This window comes from Dendropsophus ebraccatus, chromosome 2, assembly GCF_027789765.1.
Source record: "Dendropsophus ebraccatus isolate aDenEbr1 chromosome 2, aDenEbr1.pat, whole genome shotgun sequence".
Taxonomy (NCBI): Eukaryota; Metazoa; Chordata; class Amphibia; order Anura; family Hylidae; genus Dendropsophus; species Dendropsophus ebraccatus.
In genome coordinates this window covers 98,696,033-98,711,630 of record NC_091455.1, presented here as the reverse complement: position 1 = coordinate 98,711,630, position 15,598 = coordinate 98,696,033, and the positions used below count along the sequence as shown (strand labels likewise).

The window sequence follows — 15,598 nt, the reverse complement described above, 5'->3', positions numbered from 1 at the left end:
GATCTGACAGTCATGTGGCAGTTTATATGAAATACTTGACCATCATGTGTATGGCCAAATTATAAGAAGCTCAGTCATCCAGCTGGTTAGGCTAATTGAGATTAATGGAAACAGATGTAAACAGCAATCCTTTCTTATGCATAAGCAATAACTGAGACAAGTGATGTTTGTTCTCATATGAATGCCATCACACACACCAAGCAGTACTTTTGCTCTCCTAGTGTGTTTTGATTCTATTAAAGGATTTCCCCCTGCATTAATGGTATACTGATTCATTTAATGTCTTATTCTTACAACAAAGACGTCTCTATCAGTGGTAAAGTGCTCCTGCCTTTGTGACTTCTCTCAATAACATTACTATTCCTTATACAATTGACTTTAATAGTATTAAACCGATATTAGAAATGAAATGACTACATATGAACACATATCCTCTTATTGGTTACTTACCAATAACATATTCCACCCAAAACTGATCCTTCTCTGGATTATATGGTCGATTAAAGTCAATCCTTATATCAAAGGTCTGTCCACGTCGTATGATGAGTTTGTTGTTGAAATATCTATCCGTGTGATGTTCTTTCTTAGTTTTTGCATACTGCTGCTTGAATAGCTCTATGTTCTCTACTTCTAGGTAATCTATGAAAATATAATGGATTATTGTTATCTGAAACTCTTCATGGATCATTTACACTAGACAACCTACGTCAGAAATTTTTTTACAATAGTTGAAATGTGTTATTTATACTGTAAATTAAACTATTATTGGATATTATATATTCTATTGTTCGAACTGGAGGGGTTTTGGCATGGATTCATTGTTATTTTATCTATTTATCACGTTTATTGAGCTATGCAATACACTAAACCTGCATTTCCAGCTGTGGTTACATGTTTATAGTGTCTTCTGTATGTATATATAGGACACAGTCAAAGATCCATTTCCAGGATCATATTGTAGGTTCAAGAAAAGTCATGTACAGTACAAAAGGTCAGTATCCCAACATTTTGCAGCCATGGCTGTTGATCTCTCCCACTCAATGTAACCATTACTAGGGACCGTGGGGACTGAATCTCCTAGTATTTACATGCTCAAATTCACTACAAGAAGGAGGCTGTAGAATAGTGCTCTTGTGATGCTGATGAAGCTTGGGCAACTCAAAAATATTTGGTAATTGGGGAGTCCTGCCTTGGAAGATCATGGAATCCAACTGTATTTTCAAGCCATCTGTAGAGTTCTGCCTATTGATAGCACACCTAGTATATGCAATTGTAAGTTGTTTATGGTGTGCCAACATCACGCTAGGAAACATTTTTTCCCTCCTGTATTAGCAAATTTATGGAATTTGTTTTTAAAAGTAGTCAAAAGTGAAAAGAAGACAAATCAATGGCCCAGAATTAATAAAACTGTGTAATTCTTTGACAATGCCAACTTAGGCTATGTTCACACTACGTATATTTGAGGCTGTATGTTTGAGGCTGTATAGCAACCAAAACAAGGAGTGGATTGAAAACACAGAAAGGCTCTGTAATGTTGTAATTGAGTGGATGGCCGTCATTTAATGGCAAATATTTGCTGTTATTTTAAAACAACGGCTGTTGTATTGAAATAATGGAAGTTATTTACCGTTATATGGTGGCCATCCACTCAATTTCAACATTGTGTGGATAGAGCCTTTCTGTGTTTTCAATCCACTCCTGGTTTTGGTTGCTATGAGGACCTGACATGAGGACCAAATACAGCCTCAAATATACATAGTGTGAACCCAGCCTTAAAGTAGATAGCCTTAAAATGTGCCAGTTTTATTAACTTTTTTCACAGGCTGATTGATAATTGTGGTGTACCTGTACACTGTCTACTTAAAATTTATACCAACTATTAGACTCAAGTCAGCCATCAGTACAGCTGTCCACAGCTGCAGCTCCGCAGCTCCAGATAGCACTACAGATGCACATACATAGCTATCCACATTTGCATCAACCCATTCAATGGATCATCTGTGCTGCAAATATGGGCAGCCCAATGGCTTAGCTGTGTTTTGTACAGCATGGATCACTGCCCCAACACAGACTCATAACACCTAAGGGTGTGTGTATAGGGCTATAGACACGGGCATACAGTGGGTAGCAACGATCGTTTCGTGTGGACTAGGTTAGATAGATGAAGTGTGGCTAGTCCACACGAAACAATCGCTATCCAAAGTTTGTCCATGTGTACGTCCTCCCATTCACCCCCTTGATGCCTTTTTGTACAAGGCTGTTTCATCAATAAAGAAGAATTTGCTACAGAATGGTGCAGTTTCTCCTTTACTTCACTGCCTTTCGTTAAAACCACACTGATTTTACTTGTGCCACAAACCTTTTTTTCAAATCTAAAGGAACTGTATCAAAAAAGTAGGTGAATCTCACAATAAATAAATATTGTGTAAGTCATGAGTGCCATATTTTGATGCAAATTGTTGCATTGTCAACATTGAAATAGTAAGCCTAAAGTCACCCTTTTACTTCAGAAACAAAAAAGGAAAATGGCATATCTGAAGACTCCAGCATGTAATGGGTGAGGAAGCCTATCTTTTAGGCTATGTCCGGAGCATGACCGCCATCTTGAAAGCCAACATATTGGATCTAGAGCATGTTTTTTCCCATAGGAAGGTGGTCATGCTCAGTGTGCTCTTCATGGTACTGAACACAGAGTTAAAGCCAAAAACAAAGCAACTTTCTGTGTTGATAACTTTTGATCCAAAGAAGATATTGCAAATTTGATAATTCTGTACTTCTTGTATGTTACATTTCCCATTGGTTAAACGGGCCCAATATAGAAGCTTTCAAGATGGCAGTCATGTTTGAGCCAGTGCCTAGAAGACAGACCCCCTCACTTCTGGTGACACTGTTCACATGTGAATGGTAGTTAGAATTCATCAGAAAAACACATTTTTATAGGCAAATCATCTTAATAAATACATATTAATCGCTGTGTTTCTGTATGGATTCTTTAATGTCCTAAAGAATGTTCTGCTCCAAAGTTCAAATATCGACTTTCTTTTTTACCTTTCTTATCAAAAGTTCTTGGCAGAACACCAAATGTTTCCATGATGGGGATTTCATCTTCATCTGCATTAGTTACATTTCGCGGAACTGACAATCGACCTTTATAGGTTTCAGCTTTCAACTTTGCCTCATTAGTTTGTGTTGGTGCTGACATTATGACAAACACTAAAATAGGGGAAAAAAATCAGATTTTAAAAACAATCATACAATTAATGAAAGTTCTCATTGATATACACTGTATTTTATGGACACTAGTGAAAAGCTTGGACACAACTTTATGGGGGACATGTATCATTTGGCGTATCTTTGATTTTCGGCGGAAAGTGCCGTTTTGCGAATATTTTATTCGCAAAACGGCCATTTTGCGAATAAAATATTCGCAAAACGACACTTTCCACCGGGTACGCCGGGGGGGGCGGGGGTGTGGAGGGAGCGGAACGGGGGAGCGGACTCAGAGTCCGCGCGATTCATTATCTTTTTCTGTTAAAGTTACGCCGAAAACCTACTCCAGTTCTCAGCTGGCGTAGGTTCTCAGCTGTGCGCACTGGCGCGCACAGGATTTATGTAGATGCAGTCCGCCTCTACATAAATCTCCGTAGCGCCGGAGCTGCGGGGGCATTTTTAAGTCCGGTGCAGAAAATGCCGGACTTAATAAATGTCCCCCTATGTTTTTTTTTTTTTCTTCCTACATTCTAGGTAGATATTAAAGACATTGAAATTATAAAGAAAAACATAGGGAATTAAGTAGTAAATAGAAAGGGTTTAATAAACAAGAATATATTTTATATTTTTGACTTCTCAGCCTAGCCCACTTTTGCTTTGATGACAGCTTTGCACACTCTTGGCATTCTCTCAATCAGCTTCAGGAAGTAGTCTCCTTGAAGGTATTCTGAAGTGCAGTCATAAAAAACATTAAAATCTATGATAAAATCAGCTCTCGTTTCGAGTAATGAACCCCATTAAAGTCAATGGGAAACTTGAGCATTTTTGCAGGGGACCAAAGCACTGCACAGGGAAGGTTGCCTGAAAACCTGGAAACCTCAGAAAATGATGGAAACAACAAGAAAATGGACAGGAATTGACTACTGACATCGGATTTGGGGGTAGTCATATAGAGTGTGTGTGTAACTGGTGCTTTTTTTTTTTTTTAAAGGTACCACATGTACAGGACACAGCACAGTGATGATAGGCATAGCTGAGCTACAGATCCCAGCCAGCCAAGAGAATGTCAGCAACAAGATAAATTGGCTGCTGACAGCTGCACTACAAGTCCAAGCCAGCAGCCATGAGTAGCAAAAAAAAAATGTTTAAAAAATTTTAAGCCCTTAGAAGGACTGTTGGGTTCTTTTTGTCGGATTCTTGCCTAACCACACACTAATTACCTACCTAACACTCTCCCTGACAGACAGCAGCTCTCTCCCTATTCTCATATAGCGAGCACCGCGGGACCTGATTCTTATTTGCCCAGGTCATCTGATCTGGCCAGCCAATCACTGCTTTCGACATGTAGGGTTAACACGTGATGCTACGAGCTCCCAAAGACTCTCCTGCATAATGATTGGCTGAGAAAAAGCTGCCAAACATGCAGAAAGAGGAAGATGCCATTATCTCGAGTATCGCGAGATGCTCGTCCGAATAATGAGCACCATCAAGTACCCTAATACTCGAACGAGTACCAAGCTTGGACGAGCATGCTCCCTTTATTCTGCGTCCAACTCATCCCAAACAGTTGATTGTGAAGGACTCTCCTTCCTGGTCAGACAGCTAACACTGCTATTTGGTGTTGGCATGTGCACTGTCCTCTTAGCCAGTTAGTGGCCGTAGTGGTGCCCTGCCACTAATTGTCCAAGTAGGAAGCGCAGGTGCTGACCCTAAACAGAAGAAGCACTTTAAAACAGGACTGCCTCAAGGAGAACAGTGGTTGCAGGAGCTAGGAAACTAGGTATAGTTGTGAACCAGTCCAAGCACATTTCTAGAATAGTAATACAAGTGATAGTAAAATAGAAAAATAGAAAAGTAATATAGAATAGTAAAATAGAATAGTAATACTGAGAACACCTCTTTAATAGTGTTCTTAAAGTGGCAAAGCTTTTAATTATAGCAAAACAACATGCTCTATACATAGGTTTACATTTAGAAACCCTGGGGTGATATTTACCATATAGCACAGTGGTCATTTTGTGGTGCAGAGGACCCACTTAGAAATAAGTCTGTTGCCAAATGCTTGTTTTGCAAATAATTTATTCACATCTGTGGTCTCTGCACCACTCACACCAGAGAGGCGGGGAGAGGGCGAGATGGTGGCTGCGGTCACTGGCACAGAGGTCACTGACTTTGCATGGGCCTGTTTTAAGATTTTCTTTCCCTGAGAAATTTCTGAACGGGAGCATTACCATGGGCATGGGATTTATGTAGAGGCATCGTGCAGGGTATCAACAGGCCATTTTTAAGGCCAGTGCACAAAATGCTGGTCTTAATAAATTTCCCCCCTAGACTTTAAAATTCTAGCAGCAAAGTACCAAACATATACAGACACAGAGTGAGAACTGCATGAGGATTTGGAGAAGGAAAACCAGGTGCTTGGCCTGAAAAGCACCAGTTCTTCACAGTAGTTTTAAATTAGCCGGCAATAAGCCTGAAGGAATACCACCTTCTTAAGGATAAAATGCTTACTGTCATCAGCTGTTGTCGTATTGTGTAAGGTAAATGCTAGAACATTTACCACTACTGATTTTTTAATATTTACTGAACCCTATGCAAAAAGTTCCCTACTCATAAAGTTACCATAGTACAAAATATGCCGCTGGATTCTGACACATCAGTTTCTTGCAAAAATTACAAAATGCAGATCCCTTTATATTCTTTTTTCATATAACTGTTCCTCATCCTTTTCATCTTAAACATGTGAGCTGAAACGGGAAAAGTATGTTCCTATAATAAAAGGCAGTAACTATATGCTAATAAATTTAAAGGATTCAAACTACAGTCGACTTCTTAGTAGAACTGAATAAAACTTTACTGGAACATCCATGCTTAAAGTTATTTGAAATATTTTCCTTAAAATGGAATTGTAGAGAAGACATTGAAACTGATAGGCTTGTAAAAGTTATAGGCTAGGAAAACTATTTACTGCATGGATCAATAAAAAAGGTAAAGTTAAAGTTATTTATATAAATAAAAAATAATCAAGAGAATCAATAAACAAGAAAAGTTCTACAACTTTCTGATATAGTGTGTGTTCATTGCTCACCATTACCAAACTTTGAGTTTTCTGTTTGTGAATAAGAATGCATTTCTAGACAGCAAACTGCAGCTGAGAAGTGGACACAATTGTTTTTAGTTTAGGCAATGCTCTGCGAGTTAAAGAGCCTGGTCTCCAGACTGTTTGTTAATATTCTGCTGATATATTTATCTCACATGATATTGCATTGACTGGATACATGTGTAACCACATATTTATCCATCTGTTACATGGCTGTTGATAATCTTTGTATTAACATCCTCTGATGTTAGTCCTTGATGATTATACAGAGATAAGTGGCCCTACATAGGCAGAAGAGGTCTGCCACAGATCCCCTTCCTATGTGCCACCAACTAACACTTTATGCTCCTATTTTCTTCATCTAAAATAGGGTCCTAGAAAACTGTGGTGTGTAAAAGCTCTGTGTCCCTCTTGATTCAGAACAACATAAAGTACTGTAGATTTCAGATGCTACAGGCATTTTAGAAAGGATTGAAGATATTACATACAGTATCATGGTGGACAGGAATATTGACTTTTTACAAACAGGTTGTGCAGTACTGGAAATTTATGTTATAAGGATGAATGTGCCAACTTCTATAAATGATAGAGACCAGGAAAGGTCAACTCTGACTTCTATAACCTTTATAATGCACTCTGTCTGTGGCCTTCTGGCTTTTATGGACCTGTAGCTGCTTAGTGACAATAATGCAGTAATAAAAATGATCATAATAATCTTTATTTATATAGTGACCAGGTTATAGTCTTAAAATATACTATAGAATGTACATTTTTCCATCTATATTAGTCAGTACTAATAGTGGTAGTTAAGGAACCTGGAAGATATTCAGGTTTGTAAGATTAAGTATATAGTAAAAGCATGGTCATACCTCGTCTTCTACTGGGTGCTTTCCCTTTTTTCTCCCATAAGAATTAACACTGTCTTGTAAAATTCTCTTTTTAGTGAAGTCTCCCTTTGCCACCCCTCCTCCCACCATGGCATCATTGGTTGCTCATCTCCGGGATCTCCACCCATTCCAGCTGACTAATTATTTTCACATTTCTCAGCTGCTTTCAAAATAGCCCGACTCTGAATAATATGGTCATTGCCTGCAAAGAGGAAACAGATGACAATTAGTGGGACACAAACAGAGGAACTGTTGTCTTACTTGTGAATACTTCAAGGCTTTCTGGTTAATAGGACACATGCAATACTCTGACATTGAATATGGTTTAAAAGTACCCAATGTGCTGTTTTTTAATGTAGTATGATATATATATATATATATATATATAGAGAGAGAGAGAGAGAGAGAGAGAGAGAGAAAAGAAAGAAAGAAAGAAAGAGAGAGAGAGAGAGAGAAAAGAAAGAAAGAAAGAAAGAAAGAAAGAATAAGAAAGAAAAAAAGAATAAGAAAGAAAGAAGGAAGAAGCTATGTGAGATGGATGGATACATAGATAAGCTTAGAGAAAAAGAAGGAAGGACGGAGAGAACAGCTGTACTCTGGTGCTTGAGGGTGCCCGAAAACCCCTGTATCCCATAACAACAAGTATTTTACAAGGAAAATAACGGATGGGGTCTTTTACATATTTTGCATAGGGGCCCAGTAAATTCAAGTTTTAAAGTGAACCTGTCACCAGGGACACGGGCACAGAGCACACCTGACCCCCCCCCCCGGTGCAGCCCCCGGATACTTACCCTTTCCGGTGAGTCCTGCTCCTGGAGCCAGTCCCCGGATGAAGATATCAGCGCCCGATGCCCATAGAGAATGAATGGAGCTGTCATTCTCTATGGGCATCGGACTCATCTCTGCAGCATGCACGCACGGCTTTGGGCGCTGATATCTTCGTCCCGGGACCAGCTCCAGGAGCAGGACTCGCCGGAAAGGGTAAGTATCCGGGGGCTGCACCGGGGGATCGGGCGGGCTCTGTGCCCGCGTCCGCAGTGACAGGTTCCCTTTAACTAATACTTTGAGGCTATGTTCCCACATTGTCCTTTTAATGCCAGCTTTTTGGACGGATGTCATTTTGACGGCCGTAATTATCAAAAGCCTAATAGCCTAATGGTTTTTTGGGTTACATAATAAGCAATAACAAATTTTTTATATCTTTTACTGAGAATTAGCTTTAATATTACGTGTCTTTTGTCCTGAGTTGTAACAACAATGTATATAGTAACCATTTTTCTAGCATTAAGAAACCTTAATTTGGATTCCAATGTACTGCCCTTATTTCCATGTCTATCTGATGACCAGGGTGAGAGAATTCTCACTGCTAATCTTTGTTTCTCCAGCAGAAATGATGGAGCTATTAGGAAATTTCACAACTAGAGTAAGGAGACATAAATTCTGCGGCAGGACAATTTAACACATGGCTGCTACTTTCCACAATAATATTAGCTAACTGTCTGCTACTATGTATGCTGCTGTAGGTTTCTAGTTACACAGCCTGCTGGTGCGCACCAATGTATTCATTGTATGTAGGAAAGGTAATGCAGAATACAATTACATTTGGGTTTTTATTTTACATTACGGTTGGCTAAAGGAAAAAGGTAACAGCTAATAGGAGAATGGTCACCCAGTCGGGAAAGGTTTAAGTTAAATTTCTAGTATTTAAAAGCAATCTTTGTCAATCATGGTATTCTTTGGAAATATCTTGCCATATTTTCAGCATTTCAGCAATTGTGTAATAAGGAAACATTGAGTAATATGTCCGGAGGTTATTTATCAAATGAGCTTTTCCTCTTGAAATGACTCTGCCCATGTTGAAACATTGTTGGAGTTTTCTAGTAACAATACTATATGGACAATATATTCCAATGCAGCTATTACCTATAGTTATTGTAAATTTGGATGGTAATATCCACCACTGCCACTATGGAATATCTTTACCATAAAGAGGATTACCTATTCTACAACAATACTAAGGCAGGTAGTATGTGTAAAAAAAAAAAAAACACCCATATTAAAAGGGAACTCCAGCAAAAAAAAAATTTTCTCCAAATGAACTGGGGTCAGAAAGTTATATAGATTTGTCATTTTACTTCTGACACAGTGCTCTCTGCTGCCACGTCTGTTTGTGACAGGAACTGACCAGAGCAGGAAAGGTTTTCTATAAGGATTTGCTCCTGCCCTGGACAGTTCCTGTCATGAACAGAGGTGGCAGCAGAGAGCACTGTGTCAGATTAGAAAGAAAGTGTAGGGACTCATGTGGGCCAGAAGACCTGCACGCGGTACATGAGGCAATATGATTTGATCAAATTACATACCAACATTGTTTTTTAAATGTAGCCAAGAGGCATTAGTGTCAGCCATGGATGTGAGGTGCAGCCATTTCTCTTTCTCTCTAGGTTTGCAGATTGAAAAGAAAACACCACTTCCTGCAGGACATACAACAGCTGATAAGTACTGGAAGGTTTGAGGTTTTTTTTTTTTATAGAAACACTTTACAATTCTGTATAACTTTCCGGCCCCAATTTTATTTAAAAATAAAGATTCTGGAGTACCTCTTTAATGCTAAGACCCAGAGTTTCTTAGCCGAAGATTACCCAGAAAAGAAGTGTGATACAGCATTTTGCCAGCTTGTGCTGTCACATTTTTAACACTTCTTTGAGAGGTATTCTGGTTTGTCATTCGCTTTAACTATATTTAACTCAGGAAAGGGATTAAACTTCATTATCTTTACAGTCTACACAAGGAAATGGATTACATTGTGGTATTGCATATCACATATAATATTGGAATCCATAGGAGCAAAGGAAGTGACAAGTGAAAATGTAGTGGAAATGATAGTACAAGCTTTGCAATCTAGAAGAAACAGTCACCTCTGAAATTGGACCAAAAAGAAAGCAATGTGCAGAGGCAGATATCAAGCAAAACCACACAAAGGGGTGGGGGTGGGGGTAGTTAGAGGGAAACGCACTCTGACATACCTAAAGAAAATATATATTTAACGCTTACTAGGGAACTTGTCGTATCTAATATGTTCTTATTACAGTGGCCACTGTATTCTTATAAAAGATATTGCTACTTTAGTTACCCTCATCGGGCATGCCTGCTTGTTGAAATACAGCACTGCTACAGGGTCACATTTAATTTCATGGGGACTATTTCACAATTCATGATCAGGCCTATGTTGAGGCATAAAGAACTTTACAGAAGACCTAACATTTCTCCTGCTGGCCACCAATCTACATGATCAGAGGTCAGGCAGAGGTAGCTGGATTTGGACATAGTTTCCAGCTTTCTACAACCAAGCGACCCCAAAAACAACATACCCTGTCAGAAGACTCATGTCCTGCATAAGTGTGTGGCATTGTCTCTCCTTGTGTCAAACTGAGTATGAATATGTGCAAGCTGTAAAGATGTACAGGATACATTCATATATAATATACCATGGACTTCACACAGCAAATTTGCTTCAGGAAACCCACTGTAGATTTTGCCTCCCATGAATCATTGACTTCAATGGCACAGCAGTAAAGATTGGTACAACTCTAACATGGTCGAGTTCAATCATTTAGCATTTAAATACCAGTGGCTGAAAAAGGGAAAATGAAAACATGGATCCAGCCATATGGCAAGAACGTCATTTTCTCTATAGCAGTTTTGCAATTCTAATATCTATATTACCACACGTCTTAGCATTTGCAGCGTGCTGTTGCACTTTTCTGTTTTTGTGTATGCGTGGTGTCCCACTGTGGGTGTTGCTATTTTTTACGCCCCTCGTAAAAGTCTGTACTTATCTGTGATTTTACTATAGCTGTTGTTTTATTGAAGGTGACCACTAGATGAAGTAAACAAAAGGGTTATTGTTTCTGTATGTACCAGATTCTGTTGTCCAGTAGGATTTCTTCTTTCTTTTGCCCTATTCTCTCTTGTCTATACCGTTCTCTTATTGCACTCTTTCCACCCAACCACAACACAGCACATACGCTGGTTAGGAAGTTAGTACCTTGGGTGAGGGGTGGTCTTAGCTGAGCTATGGAGGAGAAAGGACACAGCTTATTTCTTAGTCAGTACCCCACATGGGAAGGACACAGAACACCCAGCTCTCACAACCATTTTTCTTGAAGCATCAGACACACTGTATGATGCGCTGCTAAGCCCTTCAGGAGAGGACTAGCCTACAGATAACCTGAACCCACGCAGAGGACTAGGAGTCACTACAGTGCAGGACAGAAAAGCCAAAGAGCTAGGAACTGATCCGGGTGAAGCAAAGTTACATAAAGTCGATGAACTCCGTGTTGCAACGCAGGTGTACTTAGAAACTCTAACCATTCCGCTCAACCCAGGTAACAGGGTCTGGGGCCAAGGTCAAGCCGCAGGCACAGGTTATTTCTTCTTCTCCTTCTTTTTATTATTATTATACAAATATTCTAAGCACTCCAACCTCCTGGCAGAGCACATTACTAATTGGGTTGAGACTCTTACTGCACCCTCCTCTCTACTACCTCAGTACAACCTTATCAACTCTACTACATCATACTCAGCACTTATCTCGCAGATCTGGTGGTCTGGCCATCTGTGACATAATCCCAAGTGACCGGCCGTCCTACTGCTTTAACATCATTCGGGGGCTCACCACATATGTATTTCAGCCATTGCAGCAGTGGCACTTAGAAGTGATGGACAATTTATTATTATTTTTTTTTTTGCCTATGTCTTAATGACTATTCCAAATCCAGGTCTGTCTGTGGGTTTAATGACTCAAACTGAAAGTTTCATATAGATCTAATATAGGGATCTAGGATACTGTCAGCTTGGGTGCAAAGGAGCAAAGGAAAATATGAAAATATATTCAATGCATGCCAGGACTGGACCCCACAGAAATTCACAAAATTATGAGTTGAGACAGCACTTCTGGTAAAGGGTTGACTATTTATTCACACCAGCCTGCTTGAGAAAGGCTTAGGATAAGCCAATATGTAAATAAGCAGGCCTCTTTTTCTTTAGAAATGCAGTCAGGCCAGGAGTCAGACACTTTAATGCCCTCATAATATTTTATGTGAATCCAGCCTAAAAGGAGACGTTCAGGCAAAAGCTATTTTTTAACAAGAGCTGGGAAGGATAAAAGTAATTTCCTTCCCCACTCCATACCTACATGCACCATGACCGTTTCTTTCAGTGGTCAGAAGAAGATGATACTAAGCTAACAGACCTTTCTTACCCCTCCAAGGAATATAAATTAGAGTAAAATATTTTTTCCTATTTTCAGTAGCCTAAACCAAGGGTGCCTCTTATAGTTTGAAAAATATGATAATTGTTTAGACTGTAGAGGGCACTGTGGCCCACATTTACCAGCTGGGAGGTGAGGATCGAGGGAGAACAATGCAGCACGCTGTGCAGGTCTGGCGACAGTTTGGTTTGCACACAGCAGATCAGCACTATAACTGTATAGCGTATGGCCTATACACAAGAAGAAGTTCTAGTTCTAGTGAGGCCTAACCTATTTTGGCTGAAAATGCCAGTTGAAAGCCCTGCAGTAAGAGATAACATGTGGCCGCAGGTTGTTCTGCATATATTGCTGAGCTGTTAGAGTCCCAACTAATATCAAATTGTTAATGGCAGGACATGGAAGGGGCACTGAGACACCAAATTTCCTTCTGCTATATGCCTGCAAATAGTCTGGCCGGGGTAAGTAATAAAGGAACTACCTATGTCTGGATGGTGCACAAGGAAGCTGTGGGAGCTGCTTGTATTTGTCAGAAGGTCAAATGATCCTGTGAGTTGTCTGTTTCATCTGAGGCCTCTTCTCCATGTGTACAGGCACTCACAGAACTATTGCTCTAAACACCTCCTAACAGCTTGGTCAGAACAGCCCAGATGGTGGGTAGTTTATCTAAACAACCATCCTGTTTCTTTCAGTCTAATGATGCTTCCCCTCTCAAAGTCTGTCAACTGGACCAAATGTTAGCAGTCAATGATCCCTCACAAAGCCATACACTAACCAAAAGGAGCCTCTGAGAGCCTTTTTATGGAGCAATGGGGAAGCAATTCTACACCCCCTTGTGGTAAGACGCAGCGTCTAATCAGGCTACAACTGTAGTTATTACCTATATTATGTATGTGACATAACTGTATGCGTTTGATGTCAACTGGACGTTTGGAGAATGGAGATATTTCTAAATTTAAGTCTATGTAAAGGAAAAAGGGTATAAAAAGTTATGTATTATTAAATACTGAGATAGTCTAAAGCAGATTGATGAAGACAATAACAACACATATTTTAAAATCTCCTTCCGCTTAACAGCCAAGATATATTCATGGTCTTGCTGTCATTTCTCATGGACATTTTTAAGATCTTTAGAACATGCTCCCAAAATTGCCTTATAAATCTTAAATAAACCACGATTTGCCTTAGAATACAGGACTCTGTAAGGATTGAATCCATTCTCTTTAGCCACCAGTAATGCAAAACAGAGAATTCAGGTTCAGACAAAATCGAATGTGGCCGAAGTTCATTCATATATAATAGGTGATCAAAGTAGTAAATATTCGGGGAAAAACTAACATTTTTGATATTTGGATTAACAGAAAGCTGATCAAAGGACTTAAAGGGATATTCCCATCTTGCATAATAATGGCTTTCCAAATTCCTCCAGTCTGTCAGAGGAAGCCTGAGGTGGTCACAAAGCTAAAAAAAACAAACAGCTGAAGCGGTGAGTTACTTAATTTACGTAACTACTTTTGGTGTCAATGGGAGTTGCATAAAACAGCCCTGCAAGCTGTTTTCTTAACTTACTGAATTAACTAAACAGCATAACTGACAGGGCTTCAGCATTTACGCAACTCCTGTTAACATTAATGGGAGTTAAACAAATTGGATAATTCACCTGCTTTGGCAGTAGTTGGTTTCCTGACCACCTCAGGCCACTGCAAATAGACTAAAGGGGGCTGCAAAATACCCCTTTAAGAACAAAATACCCCTTTAAAACATTAACTCTTAATTATACACCTGAGAAATGACAAGCAAACTAGCTGGAATTTATAAAGCAGCAACTGAACTCTCATTTCTTGAAGTTGAAGTATTGGGTGTATAAGGATTGGAGATGAGCGAACCTCTAGCATGCTCGAGTCCATCTGAACCCGATCGTTCGGCATTTGATTAGCGGTGGCTGCTGAACTTGGATAAAGCCCTAAGGCTATGTAGAAAACATGGATATAGTCATTGGCTGTATCCATGTTTTCCAGAGCTTTATCCAACTTCAGCAGCCACCGCTAATCAAATGCCCAACGATCGGGTTCGGATGGACTCGAGCATGCTCGAGGTTCGCTCATCTCTAATAAGGATATAAATTACTCTGAGGAGGGCCAAACTGTGATGCCTCAAAGAATGGGTCATAGCATCTCCAAAATGGTAGGTCTTGTATGATGTTCCTGGTATGTGGTGAATGTCTCAAAGAAAGAGCCACTAGTGAACTAGTGACAGGGTCCTGGGCCCCCAGGGCTCATTGATGCATGTGAGCAGCAAAGGTTACACAATTTATCCAGAAGGGCTATGCCAACACAAATGGCTTGAAAAACTTTGATAGCGAGGTGTCAGAACATACAGTGAAGTGTAATTTACTGTCTATGGAATTGAATAGCCTTATGCTACGTTTACACGAAACGATAATTTGGCCGATCGTACGATTAACGATGTTGGAGTAACGATTTTTTTTTTCATAATAATCAGCGTTTAGACGGTACGCTATATCGTACGGAAAATTAGTTTTGCGATCGCTTAAGCCTATCTCAAACATTGGTTAAATCGGCGAACAACTGTTCACACGGAACCATCTGTGAATTTTTTGCGAACGATCAACGACGATTTGAGAAGTTGGTGAAAGATCAAAATGAACGATTTCTCGCTCGTCGTTTGATCATTCGCTGCGTTTACACGTACGATTATCGTTCGAACTCAACCGTTATCGTGTGAATTCGCACGATAATCGTTCCGTGTAAACGCAGCATTAGAGTCATTAGCGTGCCGTTTCAGTACCTTTCTCTAATCTGTTTAAAAAAATTGAGGTGAAACATTACCGTTAGGCTATGTTCCCACACAGTATTTTTGGTCAGTATTTTGCAACCAAAACCAGGAGTGAATTGAAAACACAGAAAGGCTATGTTCACACATTGTTGAAATTGAATGAATGACCGCTATTTAATAGCAAAAAAATTGCTCTTAATTTAAAACAACAGCCATTGTTTTAAAATATGAACGCTTACAATTAATCAGGAAAGATAAACACTTGTCTATATGATTCCTGTATGGAAGGAAAACGTCTTAAGAGTACACTTATAAACCTCCAAACAGTATGAATAACAA

General features: G+C 39.5%; 1 protein-coding gene across 1 annotated transcript in view; it reads right to left on the bottom strand.

Annotated features, from left to right (window-relative positions):
* F13A1 (coagulation factor XIII A chain) overlaps positions 1-7,269 on the bottom strand; it is an 86,086-nt gene extending 78,817 nt beyond the window's left edge. The window contains exons 1-3 of the mRNA XM_069958057.1: positions 7,180-7,269; positions 3,049-3,213; positions 451-639 (exon numbers count right to left, since the gene is read on the bottom strand). Coding sequence (XP_069814158.1) covers positions 451-639; positions 3,049-3,202 — 343 coding nt within the window. The 5' untranslated portion in view covers positions 3,203-3,213; positions 7,180-7,269. The remainder of the gene's footprint in view (positions 1-450; positions 640-3,048; positions 3,214-7,179) is intronic.
* Between the last annotated feature and the right edge of the window lie 8,329 nt (positions 7,270-15,598).